This window comes from Abramis brama (assembly GCF_963993115.1).
Source record: "Abramis brama genome assembly, chromosome: 11".
NCBI lineage: Eukaryota > Metazoa > Chordata > Actinopteri > Cypriniformes > Leuciscidae > Abramis > Abramis brama.
The window spans coordinates 32929234-32951665 of NC_139973.1; the positions used below are offsets into that span (position 1 = coordinate 32929234).

Below are 22432 nucleotides of genomic sequence, written 5' to 3' on the forward strand. Positions count from 1 at the left end.
ACCATGCAAAAGTTTGGGTCAGTTTTTGTTTTCTTTCAAAAAAGTAATACTTCATTCAGAAAGGATGCATTATGTTGATCAAAAGTGACAGTGAAGACATTAATAATGCAAGACAAGATTTCAAATTTAAAATAAGAACTAATCAATTAATCCTGAAAAAATATCCCCGTTTCCATAAAAATATTAAGCAACACAACTGTTTTCATCATTAATAAAAAATAAATGTTTCTTTAGCAGCAAATCAGCATATCAGAATGATTTCTGAAGCATCATGTGACACTGAAGACTGGAGTGATGATGCTGAAAATCCAGCTTTGCCATCACAGGAATAAAATTACATTGTAAAACACATTAAAATATAAAAACATTTTTTCAATTTGTAATAATATCTCAAAATATTGCCATTTTTTACTGTATTTTGGATCAAGTAAATTTAGCCTCGGTGAGCAGAAAAATCTCACCAACCGCAATCTTTTGAATGGTACTGTATACAAAATCAATAAATACCAATAATTTAAAAAATTGGCCAATATTTGATATGGTACCTATTTATTATGCATACCTAGTTTTTAGTGTCAGTGTTTTTAGAAGGCAATTTGTATGATGTTTTTGATAGTTTCTTCAAAGTCAAAAGAACCCAATCTCAAGTCTGGTATATTTTGGTTCATAGATATGACTTAAACATGACCTCCTGTATGCTAAATTGATGGAGTACTTTAGCCTAATTTCTTTTAGGCAGGAAACACCTGATCGCATAACAGTAAAAGTAATAGCTCTCCTAAACAAGCAGCATGATTTAAGGGTATGATTTACTTCCGAAGCACAAATGATGCAAGACGAGCTACACACTCACGTATAATGCTTTGGAATAGGGTGATGTTCAAAATATGATTAATAGCAATAGTGACACTAACAAAAACCACAGGAAGAAACTAGCAAAATCATATCGCTCAAATCTCTCTTTCAGAGAAGGGAAGTCTGCAGACATAACGGGCGATAAGTGAATCTCTCAGCAGCTCAAATAATAATCCAAAAACAAATCACAGTAACTCTTCTCAGCTTATTACAGATTCCTCGCACTTTTCAATGGACACAATTCTGCTTCATTAGAATAAGTGTTTCATTCCATCGCGGTGAGGGATGCTGAACGCCATCCAAGAGCAGATGTACTTCTGTGCCATGTTTGCTGGATTTGAGTGTTTTGTTTAACAAATGTCTCTGTTAGCTTCAGAAGGAAAAAGCAGATTAAGTCAGCCAAACAGAGTTGGTTGATGTGCCTCAGCTAACAGGTTAAGGCAAACACGGGTACCGGGGTTAACCCAGACACCGCACAAAGAGCTCTTGTTACCAGCTACATTTACCTAAACCTAAACCTGACCCTGTATAAACCAAACACAAGAGGAAAACAATTAATGGAAACAGTTTCAAATTAATTCTCTTTGTTTTTCCTGGAATACAGGCCAGATACAATGGCTAGGTCCAAGGACACACACCCAAATAGACGGGAGCAAAGGGAGCCCAGTGATGCCAGACGCCATCATTTATCTTTCTAAAAATAGACACTCCGTCATCTGAGTGTGACAGCCCACACACAGACAAATACACAAACAAAAGGGCATGCGCAAACACACAACACATATTCAACTTTTGATACGGACAGAGCTCCGAAGGAAGGTGTCATGCATATATAGTTTTGGTTTATTTATAGTAATAACGTTGCCTGTGGTTACCTGGAGAGGTGCCAACAGAGTACGATGAGGAGGGAGAGCTGTGATAGGTCAAGGCACCGGAGCTGCTCACAATGGTGGGCGTGGCCACGCTGGAGGGCTTAATGACTTGGAGGTTTAGTGGCAGACAGTCAGACAGGCTGTGATTGGTGGAGGAGTTAAGATGGGAAAAGCCCTTGCTGAGTTTCTGAGGAGTCTTCTCTCCATCTGTGTCCATCTCCATGACTCCATCCTTGCGCTTCTTTTTACCACCCTCTGAACCGTTCATCTCACTATCTGAATTACTGTCCGACTCTGAGAAATAGAAGGTGAGAGGAGAGGACATGAGACGGCGTTTATGGCATTGATCATTATTACGTCTTGTGTCACTGGTCGCACCAAAGAGCCAAATTAAAGGCAACTTGAAATAGAAATCACATTAACAACGTATTTAACTTCCATAATCTGATGCATTACCCAGTAAAAATGCAATTATATTTATTTAGCATGAAATAATGTAAGGAATATTTCATTGAATCAGGATTTTAGGTAAAGTATGCAATTATACTTTACTTTTACAATTATACTTTAATTATATTCAGCATGAAATAATGCATGAAATAATGTAAGGAATATTTCATTGGATCGGGATTTTAGGTAAAGTAAAGTAAATGCAATTATATTCAGCATGAAATAATGTAAGGAATATTTAATCGGATCAGGATCTTAGGTAAAGTAAAGTAACACATTGAATTAAAGAGATAGGTCTTGCAGAAATGAACATTCTTTCATTATGTCCTCACTCCAAACCCACAGAGTATCAAGTATCATGGAAATAGTTCATGGTATACACTATAACAAATGATTTTTCAAAGTTGTAAGTACAACAAAGTTTGTATTAAGTACAATACCGTTTCAATCTTTCTTTTAATGAACTCACAAAACCACTCTTCTAGGCATCTCACCTGAAAGACTATCATCTGAGTCCTCTTCATCATCATCCTCTTCATCCTCCACATCATCATCCTCGTCGTCTTCGTCTTCAGCAGAGTCATCTGAGTCTTTGCTGCTGGGCAGCTCCTGCTCGGCTCCGCTGTGTTGAAACAGGTCCACCAAAGACTGCACCAGGTGGTTCTGGGATAGACCCCTCCAGGCCTCTAATGCTTTGGGAGTCTTGCTCTTCCGTGGCTCACGAGTGCGGTTAGGAGTGGGAGACGCAGAAGCGGGGCTCTTACGACCTCCTGTGCTGAGGTTGACGGGTACGTCTGAGCGGGGTTTGGTGGTGAGTGCCAACGGCACATCTTGGGTGCTCTGGATGACTCCGTTGGGCTGGCCAAGACCCAGCAGGCCATGAGAGAAAGGCAGACTGGAGGAGGACAAGCCTTGCGCTGAGGGGGGTTTGGTCCTACTTGACGCTTCGGAGTTGAGTTTAAGAGGGAGCACAGAGGAGGATGAAGATGAGGATGAGGATGTGGGCACCCCTGCCCTCTTTTTTATCTTATATGGGTCCTGCTGTTTCTTCAACAGGAGAGGAAACGTCTGGTCCTGGGACAGGAAAGACTGCAGAAGGAAAAACAAAGAGAACGATGATGGAAAGTAAGAAAAGTAAGTCTATATCACATTCAGTTTTATGTTCTAAAAAAACTGTACAGAAGGTGTACATATATATAATCACACCAAGGACAATAACTACAACTATAAAGTATAAATAATTAGAATCATTCTAATTCTATGAGAATATTAAAGACCGACACCACAGCTATAACAATAATGATACAGAGGAACGATATCATTGGAATCACTTTCAGAATCATTTTTTCCAGGTGAAGAACAATAAAAACACTGCAAGTCAATCCCAATCCACCCAACTTTATAGACATTGAGAATTTAAAATGGGAGATGGAATAACTCCAGCGTGGGCTTATAATATAAAACCATTATCATCCGTTGGATATATAATCCAATATAGGCTAATATAGTTATCGTTATTCAGAAGTTATCTCTATAGATATTGTTCTTAATGTGTATGGGTCTTGAGTCATTTATATAAATTCATAAATCAATATTCCATATGGGAGACTTTTTTTCGTACATATTTTTGCGTAAAACTCACTTTTTTGCTTAATTTGTTTATATCCATTTCTATTATTCATATCTATTTATCTATTTCTCGAAATCAATATTACAGCAAGTTCTGCTGCTGGGCAATGCTGTTTTCAAAACAAAATGGAACAAAACAGAATTTCCTTGAACGAAGCACATCTTCAGAGAAAGGGAGATATGTATACTGATAGCAAAGATGAGAGGAGGAAAAAACAACAAATTGACTGATAAACAAAGAGAGTGAGAGTGAGAAAGGGGAAAACAGCAGAGGAGATGTGGTAATTGTGCTGGTTGTCATGTGGCTTAAGTGCTGGTAGAGGAAGAGTGTGAGTGAGCATAATGCTGCTCTGACTCACTGAAACAGAGAACAACAGTGCGGCCATGACTCTATCAGCTCCACAACATTCATTAAGAGAAGGAATGCTCAAACTCTGCCTGCCTTCAACCGCTGAGCTCAATGGTTTGAAATCTTTATAGCACCATTATAGTTTCCTGACTCATGAACATGTCTGCTCTGAAATAATAAGAATCTGCACTTGCGAGAGTGTTTCTATGAGGTTGCTTGGAAATTGCCAAAGAGTCTTTAGAGTTTCTATGATGTTCTGGAGCCTTTCAATAAACTTCTTAAAGGCCCCCTGAAATCAAAATTGAAGTTTTTTAGCTTTTAGTATGAATATGTTAGCCTTAAGGTTATGAATAAGCTGGTGTGCTCCAAAACAATGACAAAATTCGCATTCAGGAGATATAAGCATTCAAATCTTACAGTCTCACACTTCCGCTAAAATGGATCACGGATTTTATGACATCACCGCAGACTTCAGCTTCTCATCACATCTTCTGTCCAATCAAATGCTCTCTAGAATCTAAAGCGTACCGCCAAAGCAATCCGTTGACACGTCACAGAGCAATAAGGGTTGGAGATGTGTGTACGGTTGCTCAAACGCTCGAGTTTTATTCCGTTTTCCAACTGTACGTTGGTTAAGAATTAAATGGCTAGAATTTATTCACACCTCTACTATTGAATCCAACATATCATCAGCGCTCGAATTCGCTTCCATGGTGCTGTCAAGTACGACTTGTAGTCTGTGAGGTAAACTAAACGCTATTGGCTATTTGAAAAGGGGGAGGAGCCATTCAATATGCCTCGCCTTAGCTTCCTGTTTCAGTGGAAATTACATCAATGCATCATACAAAGCTGCACGTTCCAAGGTACTTCAGTGGGCCTTTAAGAAAACCCTGTCGTATTAATTGTTTTCTTAAAGTCACAATGTACCAGAAGTAACGACAGATTTTTCTTCTATATTGCGACATACATCTGAGTGAAACAGATTGTACTGAAAAAGGAAAAAAAGGCAGGGTGGGGACTTTGTTCTATCCATCGGTTGTTGATTGGATGGAGGCAGATATGAATATGAGCTTGAAAGAGGCGGGGTTTATGTGGTTTCACCGGAAGATCGTGTTTTTGTTTGAAAATTTTGAGGTCACAAAAAATAAATAAAAAAATAAACATATGTATGGATGAATCATTCACAATACGACAAAAAAAACCCATGCATTTAGAAAATGATTTTGTGAATTTCCATTTCATGCCAACTTTTGTGCAACCAGGCCCCATTCCCAAGATATGACCTGGGTTTATGAACTGGGTAATTTTATTGACCTTTATTTACTTTTATTAAAAAGTAATAGCACCTTAACAAGCCACGTTTTCAGGAATCATTCATACGGCACACACTGCAACCCCAAGTATAAGCAAGAGTAACACTGTTGCTTGCCTTAGTAAGCACCACTAATAAAATCAAAATATTATGAAACTGTTCCACACCGTAACATAATAATAAAATTACTCTGGTTAATTACAAGAAGAAGAAAAAAACATATTAACCTCTTCAACAGTCATTTCAAGGCAACAAAAGGAGAGGTGAGGAAAAGGCACATTTATTATACTCATTTGCTGAAATCTGGCCCCTTAAGAAGTTATGGAGTTAATTGCCTGTTGGTTTTGCTTCAGTAATTCTAATAAAGCGATGCACATTGTCACTTTCATTTACCAACTAAAGCCACACAGTAGGGAAGCCAGTCTTACTGATAAGAGAATGGAGCTGTCCTTTCTGTCCTCTCCGCATTTCTGTCTTCAGCACATTCACACACACACAAAAACACACACACACACAAATAATTCTCTCTCCCACTCACATTCTCCCTCTCCGTTACTCTGACCTTTTCAAATAGGCTGGTCAATAAGGAGAGACACGTCCTGAATACCAACAGCACCCTAAAAGCGATAATCCTAAATTGGCTTAAAAGATACGGACGGAAACTGTGGAGAATTTGCTTTAGCTGGTTTGCTTTTCTGGAAAATGAAAATGTGGACGCCGGCCTTGAGGGAAAAGTGAGATTAATGTATGGACTTGAAGGATGAACATTCTCACATTTCTCCAGCCAGACCGTGGCACACTCACCTGTTTCAGCCTGTAGTCAGCAGTGACTTGTGCCAGAGAACTTTCCAGAAACTTCCTGCTGGTCAGAGCATCCAGTGCTGGAGATTGGGACTTGTGGGAGGAAGCTTGAGATTGCGCCTTGAGGGAAGGGGTGAGTGGAGGCGGTTTGGGGGAAGAGGACAGGGGGAGGGGTTTTGGAGGGGAGGGGACTGATAGTGGTTTGGGGGAGGAGCATAACGAGAGTGGGAGGGGCTGAGGTGAGGAAGTGAGGGGCTTGGTAGAGGCTGAGGGGTTTTTTGGAGAGGAGTTAAGATGCTGTGGAGAATGTTTAGGAGAAACGTCTCGACGTGACTGTGCGATAAGCGCTAACGGTTTAGCGGCAGCAGCCAGGCCAGTGGACTGGATGACGCTGGTGTGGAGGGGTCTTTCCCTGGCTCTGCTGCCCGATAGAGACAGCAGAGGGGACTGAGACAGGGCTGGCGGTGGTGGAGAGCGATGCAGGTGCACTGGAGGAGAGGGCTCTAAAGGTGCACTGCCCGGGAGACCTACATGGAAGTCCTGGGCCTCCAGCAGCCTGGCCTTTTCCTTCTTACTGAGCCCAGAGTTTGGCGTCACAATCTGGGCAAACAAGACAGGGAGAAGTCCACTTGTTGATTAAGGTTTTTACACCAAAACCAGTCATAATGTGTTTTTACATGACTATTTTCCACTCTCACTGACCCTCAGCATTAAACAGGTTGTGTTTGTCACTCAGGACATATGTAAACAACCTTTATTATGTAATTTAGCAGATACTTTTATATATTACTCAAAGGCTCAGTGGTGCAATGCTAGGATTCAAACCCGTAACCTTTTGGTTACAAGCTGGAAAACAGTAATAAGCTAATATGAGCAGTATCTTACTTTCATTTTCTTTTTTTTCTGCCGCTCCTTTTCCGAGTCTGACTCCTCGCTGTCTTTACTCTGCTCATCTTCGTCTTCATCATCATCATCTTCTTCCTCTCCAAGATCATCAATATCACTGCTGCTCACTCCGTCACTGTCAGTATCCAGCGATGATCCAGATTCACTCTCGCTTACGGCAGACCCCTCTACCTGCTTCTTACGGGCTTTCTGCATTGGTCGACACACATCAATGATTCAGCTTGTAAAACAGTTTTAATTAATTCAACAACAAACCATTAAATAATTGGTCATGTATATGTAGTGTTTGTGTGTTTGGACCACACACTGAGTTGCAATGACGTCGTACCTTCTCTTTAGTTTTCTGTGAGGGTTTCTCCTGAAGCTCCCCTGTGCTGTTGCTATGGTGACTGGCCTTGCGGTCGCGGGCTTTGGCGTTGAGTGTCCGGCTGTGCTCAGGGGGCCGGAGCGCGGGGGAGGGGGAGGCAGAAGCCGAAACAGTTCCTTTAGCCGCAGATGGAGACAGTGAACGACCATTCACAGCTCCATTCACACCTGCGCTCCAGAGAGTTTACATGAACCAGTGAGATGCTTTTAAACTACGCAATTTGATTTGTTGCTACAAGTTAGAGAGACAAATCAAAATTTCCCTCAAAATATATACTATGTCAAATAGCCTTTGGCATGGATTTCTGAGACAAAAGTATAGGTTAACAGCAGAAGATCTCCTGATAAGCGCCTGATGAATTCAACACTGCAGGCGAATGCTCAAGGCGATGATTACTGTGAGTACACCAGCCTGAAGGCTACATTACTGCTGCATTACTTTTGTTTAAGAATTATTACTTTATTGTTTCATGTTTAAGTCTGCCTCCGAGGGATATCATACATTCCCAGGAGGCAGACATAGACAGATTAATACCTTTGGAGGCCTGACTGCTCTTGCTGGGTGTTTTGGATGTATACGGATTGGCCTCATGGTTGTGAAGGGGTGGGGCGAACATAGGTGGCAGGCTCAAAAAAGGCGGGAAGAAAGCTGGAGGACTCCGTCCATGTGCTTCTGCTGCTCTCCACCATTCTGGGAAAAGAGAGAGTAAATTACCCATAGGCATAATTTGCGGGTGGGACGGGTGGGACACCACTTTTTGCCAGGGTCGATATTGTCCCCACCACTTTTTAAAACATCTCGCGGCCCGAATGTACCAATTCTACAAATAAATAAAACACCTCCAGTTAACTGGCAGAGCATTAATTTCGTTCGTTTTTTAAATAAGAGACGATCTAGCGCTGAAATGTGTTTTTTAAATCAAGTGATCAAAGTGCTCGTTGCCGCTGCGATCAGTGGCGCGGATACAGTGTTTTCTCGTGTGGCTCGCACACACGCCGCACTGTCTTCACTCGGACGCGCACTTCAGTCCGTTGCGGATACTCTCTATTCGTTCTGGTGAAATCACAAAACATAATGCACACAAACGTGTCTCTGCTTAATATACAACCACTGATGAACATAATCGGTTTTGATGAGGAAAAAAAACTATACGAGAAAAAAAAAACTATACAGGGCGGATTAGAACCCAGAACCTCTGACACGGTTGGCGAAAGTTCTACCACTGGACCATAAAGGCATACGTTGGTCTAATAGGCAGAGCTATGTATTTATTCACACGAAAATTATATTAGGCTACATCTCATTAAACGACAAATGAAACCCCATGTAGCCTACTATTTAAATTGATTGCTGGACATCGTAATGTTATTGTACATATATCTGATTTAGAATTTTATTAGCAACCCCCACCCCACCTGTCCCACCCACTTCTTAAAACAAAGTTACGCCACTGAAATTACCTTATAACATTAGGGTAGATAATCTAAATGAGACAGGACTGAAGTGAATATTAAATGATAATAATAACAATTTATTAATTATTTCCAATATAATTAAAATATATTGTATATTTATTACTAATTATTATTATTATTTAAACATTCAGATTATTATACTAAAATTATATTAAAATTATATTATTATTGTTGTTGATTATGTTTTTATTATTATTATTGGTTTTTATAAGAATATTCATTTTATTATAAGAATATTTATTACATTACTAATATTATTAATTAATGTTACTATTATTATTACTATTGAAAGTAAAAAATATTAATAATAATAATTATTTTTATTTTTATTATTAATAATAATTACATTATCAATATTAATAACAACAATAAAAATAATTATTATTCTCATTATTATTATACTGTTATATACTATTATAATACTATTACTTTATATTAGTTTCCGAATATTAAACTTTTGTGCCAATTAATTGCATAGGTCTTTGTGTCATCAGACCTTCGGTCATGAATAAACGGCCACCAACATAATACGCACACATACCTGAGAAGGCTCCTAGTTGTGGGTGAGCTGCGAGGGCAGCAGAGACCCCCAGTCCTCCTAGACCTCCAAACTCTGGGCGGGCTGTGGCCGGTGATAGCAAACCAAAGGCTGGGTGGGCCATGAGAGGGTACGCACTGGGCAAAGAGGTCATTGAGCTGACACTGAAGGTCTGGTCACTGCCCGTCAGTCCAAACAGAGGACCTGCCCCATCAAGCACACACATATACAAGACACCATTACACATTCGGCATTAGATAATCACACCATTTTGAAAGGTTAATGCTTAAAACAAGAAAATGTTTGCCACAGGGGAAAAATAAATAAATAAGCCTAAATATATTATATGTAAACCAGTTTTGCATCCAAGTAAATTGATTTTTTTTCTTAAATGGTGACTGGATTTATCTTTTTTCTTTTGAAGTAGTAGAATATCATCACTCTCTCTGCCTCTTGTGACACTTTAGGAGTAGAGAGGGAAGTTATTTGTATGAAAAAGAAAGTGAGTGTTAGTGCTAAGTGATTCAGAGTTCAGTGAGAGTGTATATGTGTTCTGAGTGTTTTGTCAAGGTGTGTGGGATTGTGTGTACATATCAAAGAGAAGTTCAGAAACCTCTATGGCTCTGTGTGTGTGTGCCTAGAGAAGAGTAAGCCTCATAGGGCTGTGTCAGCCTCTGAAGCCACTATCTGGATATGACTATAACAGTTCACCCCTAGTGGTAATTCTAACTAACATTCAGTTTGCTCATGAAGCTGCATTCTCAGTCACAAAGACTTGAGACGTTATACATTATACATGCCTAGTGAAGAAGCAACAGCATGAGCATTTTCCCTTTTGCATTTACGTTTTTCAATATTGTGTGTTTAAATGTACATTAGAGCAGACATGAAGGGGTTTCCCCAGATGTTAGCTAAATATGACATAACCTCCCCCCGGGGACATTTGAGGACACCCATAAAAAGTGTAAAAATGCTAAAGTTTTCGATTAGGGGTAAGGATAGTCTATTGTATTTATAATTAGCTTTATAAAACACTACAACAGTATGGTATGCCTTCATTTAGACAGTAAGTAAACACGTGTGTGTAACTGTGTGAGAGACAGTTTGATGGCTGTTAATGTTAATGTAATCACAGGCTTTCTGACACTATTTGATTAATAACTATGATCAGACCAAATGAAAGTCTCCGCTTGATAGAACAAGGAAGAAGTGGGAGAGAAGACGCCCAAAGCGCTCCTGCATCTTCCACAATATTCTATAAGATATCACAACAACACCCTATCCAAGTCCGATAAATCACTTCAATCTCTTGTTTGACATTGTATGGGCTCTCGGCATACATGTAAACACAGAGCTCTTCGTATTAATCATCGTCGTCGTCATCATCATCATCCAGATTGCATCCTTTCTGGGATCGATCTCCTCTGGCAGCGCTGATGCTGCCCATTGTCTCCTTCAGGAGTCACATGTAATTTCTAAGCCGCATATTTCATGCAAATTCAATTTCCATTAGGGAGCACAGAGAAGAAAGGCTTGAGCGCACCGTTCCGCCAGCGCAGCACCGCGCCAGCTCTCTCGCTCTTGCACACACACACACACAGAAAAGTGATGATGGGAAATGCAGGACTTTTGCAGATAGCTATAACTCCAGGAGGGACAGAAAGGAGGAGAGGGCCTTGACTTCCCTTTGCTGTTGTTTATGTGCGAAGACTGTAGAAACTGTCTGCAGCATGCAGGGTTTCTTTTGCAGTATTTTTCCCATATTTTCCCCCAGAGTCCACTTAAAATGTTTGTCCACTTGGACGTTCCACAAAAACAGTCATGATTTAATTTTACACGACCATTTTCCACTCTCTTTCTGACCCTTAGAAACCGCTACCTTTAAAAAAATAATAGTTGACCTAAAAAAGAAAATTCAGTCATTTACTCTTGTGCGTCTCTTATATGTCTTGCCATAACCCATATGACCAATATGATATAAATTTCCACTGTTACTCACACAAAATGTCTATTTATATGCAAATTATGAAAATTTGGGTTAACTATTCCTTGAAAAGGCAGAGTTGCACAGTAGCATTGCTACAAATAGCTATTCATTTCTCTTTGGCGAGGTGCAGAGCTTAATTTGTAAATTCTGAGGTTCCAGAAAAAAAGTGTGTTTGGGGGGGTGGGAGGTTTAAGATAATATACTAACATGCCGGATCCAGATAAGAAATCCTGAACGGAAGCGGCTGACATGCAAATATACTCTCGGAATTAACATAGAAACATAAAGCGCTAGACGCAGATTAGTTTTGTGTTCAAAGACACATTAAGGTGTTTATTTGCATACTTATGTGTTGTGACAATTTGTGCATGTAAAACACCATGGCATAAAGCATTAAGCCCAACCAAAGGTCTGACCAACATCAGCTTAAACAATCACAGTCATTTTGCACGTTGCACATTGAAGTTTATATATTATCCATACATTGCTTGTCATACGTTGGAAATGTGAATAGCGGGCAAATCCAATAAATCGTTGCCCAAACATGGCATGGGGCACTTCGTCGCGTTATTAACAACTTTATCATTATTATATTTAACTTTCATCTTTCAGTGGTGTATGAGATGGAGGATCCCTCAAATGAGGTGCCGGATCCAGCTTGTTCCGGGACAAATTAAGCCCTGGCGAGGTGGTAATGTAGCTAGTTTTTAAACCATGTTGCTTTTCAGTAGCAAAGCCATTTAATTGATTTTATAATGGGGTACAAACACTGACAAACAGTATGTTACATTTCCCTGACAAATTATTTATTTATTCAGACATTTAGAATTAGAACCAGTGACGCTAGATCTGTGAATAACGGGCTGGAACGTGTTAAAATCAATTCTCGATTCCATTTGAATCATTCAGTCAGCCCACTCACCCACTGAACTGTGAGCCGGTTCTCATTCAGTGAAGAAGTAACAGGCTTTTTTTAATGCTGGGTGATGTGGAATATTTACCCAGAATCCACTTAATCCAAACCTGCGAATGTATCATTTGCCAGTGATAAAAGTCTTTATAAAGTTTTCTTGTGTATTTTGTAGTTTGATTGTGATGCATCATGTCCTACAAAAATCTGACTGCGTGTACCACTGTGTTCGTGACGCATTTTAATGTTTTGCTTATTACAACGGCATTTATTACAGCAACGTGTGAGTCTGTGATTTTTCTTTTGCCAGATTCATTGAAAGAACTGGCTCAAAGAGTTGTTTGTAAGTGAATCGGACTTCACTGGTCATGCCGTATGTTTGTTTTCGTGCGCAGCCAGTTAACTCATTTCAAAAGAGAAAGAAAATCCTGTTTTGCATATGCCCTCTTTTAATTAGGCTCTAGAATGGAAAAGAGAAGAAAGAAGAAAGAAGAAGACTGACAGCTTTCAGTTCCTGAGCTTAAGGCCTGTCCTTTTTAATTCTCAAATACACAAATCCAGTACAGCCTGTATGTTTTGGGTTTTGTCCTGATATATACAGTGGCAATGAAAGAGGGAAAAAAAGGACGAAAAGAAGGAGCTTGAGAGGGAGAGAGGCGGATGTGAAGATAAATGAGAGGAAATATTCCCCCAAAGACCATCATCCGCTCCTGCTGGCACACACACACACAGACACACACACACACAAACACACACAGTGGCAGAAACGCCAGTTTCATATTAATGCGCTTTCAGCCAGCAATAATTAAATCAGCCTCTGAGAGGAGCAGAGCAGAATTACCGGATTACCTGATATCCTTCTTATTTTATCTTTCTTCTTCGTTCTCTCTCACCGTCTCTCTCTTTCTTCGCTTGTCCCCCAACCCCCCCACCAACACACCTTCCCATGTTCTCCATCTTCTGACAAACCGAGCCATCTTGAAAAGCGGCACTGTCCTCCCCCACCTGTCTCCTCACTCGCTCTCTTATGTGGGATGCGGCGGAAGCCGATTAATGTGCCCTCCGTTTGCATCAATCACATTTCTACAGACAGATCTGACAGCTGACTTAATTGTCTGTGTGTCTGAGGGGGACGGAGAGAAAAAGTGCGAACATGTGGCCGCCGTTTGTTCTGAGAGAGGTTAGAATATTCTCTGTTTAAGCCCAGATGCACCTCGTACTCGACCTGAACATCATCTATCGCTCCGGCACGCTTGTGGGCCGGTGATTTAGTGGGACAAAGTGTTAATTGCGTTTAAAGTGGTAATGATAGCGCTGTGAGAACCTGTCGAGGGAAAGTCTCATTCTGAACGTTAATCACCTCAACTAGAACTGAATTACCGAGGTCCTCTTGTCTGTTTAACCCAAGTAAAATCACTTTATAATGGATCAGTCTTTGTTTGGGGATTTTTTTCTCTTTAAATTAAGCAAAATCACATGAGAAGGACTGTTACTGTATCACAGGTAATCTCAGCCATGGTGATATTAAGTATTACAGCACTCTTGCTCGTGCAATATTGTCTTTTATGCGTTTATACAACTATAACAAGAAGTTAATATTAAGTACATTCACATTTCGCACACAATAAGGCCAGCTATTTTATTTTTGCACAGCCAACAAAAATAGTCCCAATAGAGGACAAAGCAGGATCAAGCGCTGGAATTCTATGTAGTAATCGCAGACAAGTGGAGTGATGCAAACTGTCCCAGTCCTATTTTATGAAACATCAGCACTCTTGGAATTGAAAACTTCATATCTGTAAAACTATTCGGTGGGTTACTGAATAGCTAGCTGGCTAACTGGTCTCCCTGAATAATTCGGCTGATTTCAGATTCACCAGTAAAACAGAATGAAAAAGAAAATTATTCGTGTCTGGACAGGCCGTCTTAAAAATGCAATCCTAGTGCTGCAAGATGTTCAGAAACAGCAGCAAAGACATTTGACATCCATGTTTGGCTGTAGCAGCAGTGCTTTACATTTAAAGACGCAACATCTCAGAGAAAGTAGTGTAAACAGTTTTGTAGTGTAAACAGCTAAGACACACATGATCAATGTGATAAAAAAATATAAAAATTTAATACTTTTAAAAATGAAGTCAGCATCCCTGAGCGAAAAGTCAGTTGCTAGATAACTAGTCAACTAGTCTTGCATTGTGACCCATTCCTACTTTGAATGCCACGTTTCCTTATCAAATTAGTGGAGCGAGCTAACGATTGTGTAGTAAAGGGTTGTAGTGGAAAGTGGAATGGATTCAGAAAGCAAGAATCCAGCTTGCGATACCCACATGGGCACCATGTCAAGTGTATCTGCAGTAACCACTAAGTCATGGCTCTGAATAAAACTGGGGCTTTATTTCTGTAAAAACAAAACAGCAAAGAGAGTTGGTGAGTACTTGAACCTGAATTTTGCTGGGTACTTGAATTTCAAGAGAGACGAGACGAGCCAGAGCCGGAATTACATGTTCAAAAATCCAAAACTCTGAAGGGAAAAATAGTAGTCTCTCAGCAACAACAAAAGGTCTCCCTTCACCGTAACTCCTCTTGTCGGGCTGGTGTTGAGGTAAAGGAGTGGAAAGCCGCGAGGAACATCAACTGTTAATGAGAGTCTCGTCAGAAAGCGACACGGGCCAAAAACTAAACCACAGCAGACAGAGCGATTTACAAACAGGAAAGAGCCAGTGGAGTCTTACAAACTTCACAGTTTATAGAGTAGAAGAGGATATTTAAGAGTGTCAGGAAGGATGGAGGGAAAGCTGTGTTATTGTGTCTGTGTGTTCACGTGTGCGCGTGTGTTTATGTGAAGGGGGGTGGAGAGTGAGATGACAGCAGTATTAACAAAGGTCTAGTTAATTGGTTGAGATTCATTAATGCAGCAGCTTTTCAATTTGCAGCCAAAACTGTAAGTGCTAAATCCTGGTCGGTGTTTTCACATGCCGAACAATAAGTCGGTAATTACGACAGGAGCAAGTCGGTGGCTTTCTTCAGCCCTGACTGCACCACAGAAAGAACAAAACCCAAGAGGGAGGGAGAAGAGATGCTTTATCAGATGGAAAAACCATAGACAGTTAGAAAAAAACGATTAATAAATTATTTAAATTCTGTATTTTTTTTTCTTCTTTCTTCATTCAGGGTAACACATATGGAGTAATTTTGCTCTGTTTTATAATGGTCTTAAGAACTAGTCTGACCAACTAGCATTTATCCAAGGGGTAATCACTCTTACTTTTTGGGTTGAAATTAGACCAATCTCCCCGTTTAAGTTACTTATTTAAAGTTATGATCATTCTTAAAGAAAAAAAAATGAGATGACTAACTTGTAAGACTTAGCGGTTTATGTAACTGTCCAACAGAAAATGCCAGATATGTGAATAAATTGCTTAAATACCCTCAGGAAAAATGTAACACTGCAATGTAAAATAGCTTTAAAACATATTATTTAATGATTTGATATGGAGTAATATTGTTAAACTAATAGCTTCGCTTTTTTTAGTGATGCTACTGCTACAGCTTTTCCAGGTTTAGTTCATAGAAAAAAACTAATTCTGTCATCATTTATATTTCCAAACCCTGTATGACTTTCTTGCTGTGGAACACAAAAGGTTTTTGTCTGTGAGAAACAGAAAGTCGTTATCTGCTGAATAAAAATTTTCCGCACCGCCATAGCTCTTAAATATCATTCATTATCTTGTTAAATTTAAATATGCCACTGATATTGGCTCTTGCAAATCTAACCACTGATGTCAAATGTGGTCCCATCACAAATAGAAGCACTATTTTTGAACTGATTAAGATTCACAAGCTGTGGCAGAAGGGAGGATTTTTGTACGTTTTACATGTCGTTCAAAACCCATAGCACTTCCGTTCATCTGCGAAAGATATTTTTAATATTCTCTCATCTCTCTCATTTTTGTCCATCCCTTGAAAGACCATGCAACCATAAATTTCAAGTGTCAAGAAGTACAAAATATATAAATATAACTCATATGAATCGAGCAGTTTAATCCTAATCTTCTGAAAAGACATGATTGCTTTATTTGATGAACAGATTAATTAAGGATTTTATTCATACATTAACATCGATCGACACACATTCATAAAGCACATAAATGGAAGATCAACCGTACTTGCTTGACGCACAAGAACCAGTGAGGTCTGTTTTCACGCATCAAGCAAAATAAGAGTCATATGTACTAATTTTATGGTGCTTTTTTGTCCTTTTCGGTACTAATTACAATAAAAGAGGAGTATGGACAAAATCTCCTTTTGTGTTCCTTGGAAGAAATAAACTAGAGTTCGTAACAACTTGAGATCATTTCGTTTTTGGCTGAACTATCCCTTTAACAGAGCAGACTCTGAGAACGTGAACCCTTGTGCCTTATCAGACGAGACTCAATCAGCAGAGAATATTTGCGCTTTATCACATGTCACCCGGAGAGGAAAAAAAAAAATCATCAGACAAGAAGAGAGGTCCCTGATGACATCAGTCTCCGATCTGCCGCCAACCTAAACTGGGAGACATGCTCAAAGCGCGTCTGTGTGACACTCAATGGTGTGTGTGTGTGGAAATGTGCTGGCGTGTGATTGTGCGTGAGTTTTGACTGAGCACTTTTCACACTGTAACAATAAGCAACCCTTGCGTCAGGGTATGAAAGAGCAAGTGTGTGCGCAAGTTCTTACCGCATGTGCCGAGCGTTGCTGTGACTCCGTGGTTCAGGCTGCTCTTGGCATTGGAGGCTGCTGTGGATGAGGAAGAGGAGGAAGAGGAAGATGACGTCGAAGAGGTGGCGTGGACGGAGGCCGGGGTGGCGGAAGGCGAGGCCAGCCGTTCTGCAGACTCCATATCTGTCAAGCACAATCCAATCGATAATTAGAGTGAGCTCTCGCACGCACACACGGCCTGCCACTCTTACTTTCACATCTCACTTGCCATGAACAATATTTCTATTTAACACCAGTCAGTCTCCTTCACACACACACGTCTGCTCGCAAGATGAACCAACCCCGTGAGCACATTTCTACAGGACCACACATTAACGTCCCGTTTGGGCAGAGGGTTTGCTCGGCTTGTCACATTAACCATTCATTCACTGTCGAGACCCTCTTCAATAGGATAGAAGAGAGACTGGCACGAGCTCATGCACATTCACACACGCACACACGAAGTGAGCAGCGCGCTGTTTTACAAGACTATTCACAGTCATTTTTTACACAGCATAAAACAAGCGTTCTCACACTTGATGTGCTTAACAGGCAAATTATGCCTTTAACTGTTTCTGCGGAGATTTCACAGTTTGGAGAGACGCATATTAAAGACAGTCACACGCCAGCATATACACACACACAAAAAACCCCACAAGCATTCTCAAATTTCTTTTTTCCCCTTCTCAAAACATACCATATCCGCACATACTTAAAAAAAAACAATAACATGAAAATACAATTAACAGCCTTTAGAGTGTGATTTCAGTATGTAGATTTTTTACCGAAAGAATCCCGACCGCTGGAAACGAGTGAACTCTTTATATGTTTGGAAATCTTGAGTTTGTTCGCATATCCGCACAGATGCTGATCTCACAAGGAGATTTCGCTGTGGGAAGCGGCAGAGAGCACCATGGTGTGGCATACACGGCTTTGTTATTCTGTCATTATATATAAACACTCGTGGCCGATTCCCTGAGCTGCTCTCCTTCTTGTATGTCTCTGCTACACACACACACACACACACATGCATACGCACACCGATTAGATCTCAGAGATGGAAACGTCCACAGAATATCAACTAACATCCCTCGCCCAAGAGCAATGCCGAAACCGACACACACACAATGAAAGTGTCTGCATATTGGCGTAAACAGTGGCAAAGGCCACAATCTGCCACTGCGGTTGTTATCCCCCCCTTTCTTTCGCTCCACCTGTCCTTCACTCTCTCGTCTTTTGGATCAATCTTCCATCTTTGCGTTCTAACCATTTTTCCCTCACTCATACCCTGCCTCCAAATGTCAAAGGTCATCAGGTCATGACCCTGCCAACTCAAGTTCATGGCAGGTTACTCAAAATGAATGCTAGATTGAAATTCTACACTCTTAAGCCCGGGACACACCAAGCCGACGTCAAAGAACTAGCGGTGACATTTATAACAGCCTTCTGTCTGTACCGTCTTGACTTCTTTGCTTGTTTTTAATCCCTTTCGCTTTTATTCTCGTGCACTGACTCTTTCGCTAAGCTGAACAGCCAATCAGAGTTCTCTCTCTCACCGACGGCCCAACGCTGATTCAACATGCCGAATCGGCACCAAAAAAACCCGACGGCGTCCGACTACAGCCAATGGTGCGAAACACACCGAAAAAATAAGCCGACCGACCGTCCTGGCCTTTAGAAAAAAAGCTCAGTGGGGTTCTATTTAGAACCCTAGGATTCTTGACTCAATTTCAAAGTTTCTATATAAGGAGAAATGTCTTAAAGTTGCAGTCCGTGTCTTTTGGCGCTCTAGCGGTTAATAAACAGAACTGCATGCGTCTTGCGGAAGAACATTGTAGCCGGAGCTACTTCTCTCTGTGTATGTCTATGACGAGTCACGCAGGTACTGGGCTACTCCGCAGCGGTGCCGACCTGATCGGTCTAAAATAGTCCGTATATAAACACTTATTACAGGTAAACCATTCAGGTTGTCTGATTCAGGATAAGACAAAATCACGGATTGGAAAATGGATTCATGATGTACTTAATTATTATATACATTTTGTAAATTTTGAACACAAAAAAAGTTACGGACTGCAGCTTTAAATGATTGCATTTCACTTTCATGTTTAATGGGTCATTTCAAAAAAATTCTAGAGATACAGTAAGTTTACAAGCTTAATTCATAAAATGTAATTAAAATAATAAAGGAATTAAAACAAAATTAATCAAAACTAAATCCATAAAATGATCCCATGATGGGAACCCCTAAAATGCTCTATATATGAAACGCCTGAAATAACCCTTTGTGGTTCTATATAAGAGTGTATATCCTAAATAACCACCCAAACACTTCTCAGTGGAAAATCATTTCTTGCTGAAACTGCTGTGACGTAAATCACAAAAGAGCACAGTCAGATAAGACATGATAACACAGACACACAGTAATAAAACTGTGAAAAAATGGCACAACTCACTTCATATATAGACTCACATACAGCAAATAGTATAAAGGAAAAACTTTAATTTTCTAAAATGGACAACAATGTCTCACACACACGTGATATAAAATATAATTAAAGTTTAAATTATACATTAAAATAAATGTTATTATATAATTAAATTTAAATGTAACGAACTATATAATATAAAATGTATAGGTTATGTACACTTCCGTTCAAAAGTCTCTTTTGCTTACCAGTGCTGCATTTATTTGATCAAAATAGAGAGAAAACAGTAATATTAAGACTGTTTTCTATTTGAATTTATTTTAAAATGTAATGTATTCCTGTGACGGCAAGGCAGAATCAGCACATGATCCTTCAGAAATCATCAAGATGCTAATTTGGTGCTCAAGAAACCTATTTTTATCGAAAACAGTTGTGCTGCTTAATATTTTTTGGGAACCATGATAAAACAAAAACTTTAGTATTCTTTGATAAATAGTAAGTTTGAATAGAACAGCATTTACTGGAAATAAAAATCTTTTGTAGCATCATAAATGCCCTTACTGTCACTTTTGATCAATTTAATACAACCTTGCTGAATAAAAGTATTGATTTGAATGTATAGTGAGTGTTTATAGGTTATCATCTACCTCTCTCCAGCTACTCACTTCAGGCTGATTACCTTAAACATCAACGGTAAAAGACGAGGGCCTCAAAATAATTCATAACAACAACCATGATTACCGCAATAATGGTATGCCAGGGTATTTAAGGATCCAATCCTGACTTAATTATCAGAAATTAAAACAGCTTTAGCATCAGAATTAGTCTGATTTTATAGCTAATTAGCCATCTTCCACTGTGGCACTGGAAGGCAGGCATCGTAATCTCCGTGAGCTGCGTAATTAATTTGACTTGGTGTACGCGGCCAATGAGATTGTCGGAAAAAAACAGCAGGTCCCGGATTCTGCGAATGAGTGAATCATATGCTAATCGCGATCTGGGCGCTTTGCGGGATATGTTTAGTCCGAGCAATATGGACGACACCTCCAGGCTCTCCAGCCAGCTGGGAGAAACGTGAACTCGATTCCCACGAACGTGCTTCCAGAGAGAGACACTACATAAAGCTGTGTGTTATTTAATTTAACCTGAAAATCAATCATACACTTCTGAGGCAGTGAAATATACTGCTGAGGTTGCTGTGTTTGGGAGAGTGTGTGAGTAATTGTGTACGTTTGTATGAGTGGAAACAGACTGATAGAGTGTGTGTTTATTCATAATGCTGCATATCTGTCTGTGTGTGTGCGCACGTGACCGACACTTCTCACTTGCTGTGGCCCGTGGTAACAGATGGCCAATGCTAGCCACGCTAATCTGCCAACAGAGTCGTCAGCATGGATCAGTGCTAATCAGAGCGCGCCAGCAACCACACTGACACAAAGACTCAATTTTCTTCAACCAGCACACGCTCAGCACAGGCCTGTCACCTTCCTGGTGACCTGCGGCAGGGGAACAGTGACCTTTGACCTTACATCGCTGTTAATTCCCAGTTGCGGCGGCATAAATGCTCATTCCTACAACCGGTAAGTACACAGGACACAAAATGCATGCTATTTCACAAGGGCGTGCGATTCTGGTTAACGAGTGTCCAAATACATCCATCTCCTCGGCCCTTCTGACTCATCGATTGGCAGCAGTGCTGCGTCGCCATTGGCTGGAGCAGCTTTCCTGAAGCGTGAGATGGCTTCGCCTGTCGCAAGACACGGTTGCTTGGTGACACTGGCAGTCACACCACCGTCAGTGTCCCAGGATGCACAGAGAGAGAGAGAGAGAGAGAGAGCGCATGTATGGCGCCGTGTTAAAAACACCAGTCTCTAAATCAAGGAAGGGAGGGCAGATGGAGAAGAGAAATGATATGTGGGCGGTGGCCTGTACAAAGAGGTGTGGGATTCACCTTTCTTTCTTCAGCCGTCTCAGATGTGAGTGAGAGGGTATTAGATTTTATGTATGTGTGTGTGTGTGTGTCCTGCCCCATGGATGAATAATCTAGAGGTCTTTAAGAAAAGCAGGGCAACAGCGTGTCGAAATGATTAAATAGATTTCCGAGCGGTAAAAGCTGCGAGTTTCTCCACGGATCTGTGCTGCTGTGTCCGTTCGTGCAAAATGGAAAACTCTACAACTCCGATCATGAGCCAAAACGTCCAGTTTATCCTAACGCAAGGAGACAGATGCCATTGATCACATCAATGCGCCTTTCCACGGTAACAAACATCACTCTTGTGCTACACAGTATCAGATAGTGGAAATTCAAAGGATGGGAACGTGATTTAAAGCTGTAATATGTGTGTGAGTGTGTGTGTCTTTGCGTGTTATGAGTAACCAGAGACCAGCAGCTCAACCCACACCCAAACAAAGGGCCCGTGACAGATGGTGGAAAGCTGCATGCTGGGATACTGCGGCCTTTCGTCCGTGAGCTGTTCTGTGGTCCAATAAGGAGTTACCAGATCCGCTTCCACAGCAACAAAGATCAGCAGATATACAGAGCGGATCGTCTGCCCAAACAATGCCACACAAACAATGCAAAATGAGACCTGAGGAACACACACACACACACCGCTGTCCTACAAGAGCACATCTCGTGAACTGTTTGTGGCAAAGTGTATGTTAAAGGAGGAATTAACCCTTCTTCATAAGCAAAGTGGCTTTCTTCGCATGCGAAATGGTGGATGCTTTTGTTCTGATCTCATGATCTCTATTCTTAAGTCAACTGGAAAGCATCACACACACATTCCTTTAGGCCGACTGCCGCTGACAGACA

The 22432-nt window shown here is 40.5% G+C and overlaps 1 protein-coding gene and 1 long non-coding RNA gene across 20 annotated transcripts in view; one reads left to right on the forward strand and one right to left on the reverse strand.

Annotated features, from left to right (window-relative positions):
- baz2ba (bromodomain adjacent to zinc finger domain, 2Ba) overlaps positions 1-22432 on the reverse strand; it is a gene marked incomplete at its 3' end in the record, with an annotated part of 93650 nt that overhangs the window by 28345 nt on the left and 42873 nt on the right. For all 19 annotated transcript variants that reach the window (XM_084129306.1, XM_084129316.1, XM_084129310.1 and 16 more), the window contains exons 3-10: positions 17168-17332; positions 9558-9758; positions 8076-8231; positions 7503-7708; positions 7154-7363; positions 6272-6868; positions 2672-3266; positions 1731-2021 (exon numbers count right to left, since the gene is read on the reverse strand). In XM_084129306.1, the coding sequence (XP_083985432.1) occupies positions 1731-2021; positions 2672-3266; positions 6272-6868; positions 7154-7363; positions 7503-7708; positions 8076-8231; positions 9558-9758; positions 17168-17330 (2419 nt within the window). In that variant the 5' untranslated portion in view covers positions 17331-17332. The remainder of the gene's footprint in view (positions 1-1730; positions 2022-2671; positions 3267-6271; positions 6869-7153; positions 7364-7502; positions 7709-8075; positions 8232-9557; positions 9759-17167; positions 17333-22432) is intronic.
- LOC311092527 overlaps positions 21048-22432 on the forward strand; it is a 10387-nt gene continuing 9002 nt past the window's right edge. Inside the window, exon 1 of the long non-coding RNA XR_014608252.1 lies at positions 21048-21197. This is a non-coding gene — a long non-coding RNA (uncharacterized lncRNA). The remainder of the gene's footprint in view (positions 21198-22432) is intronic.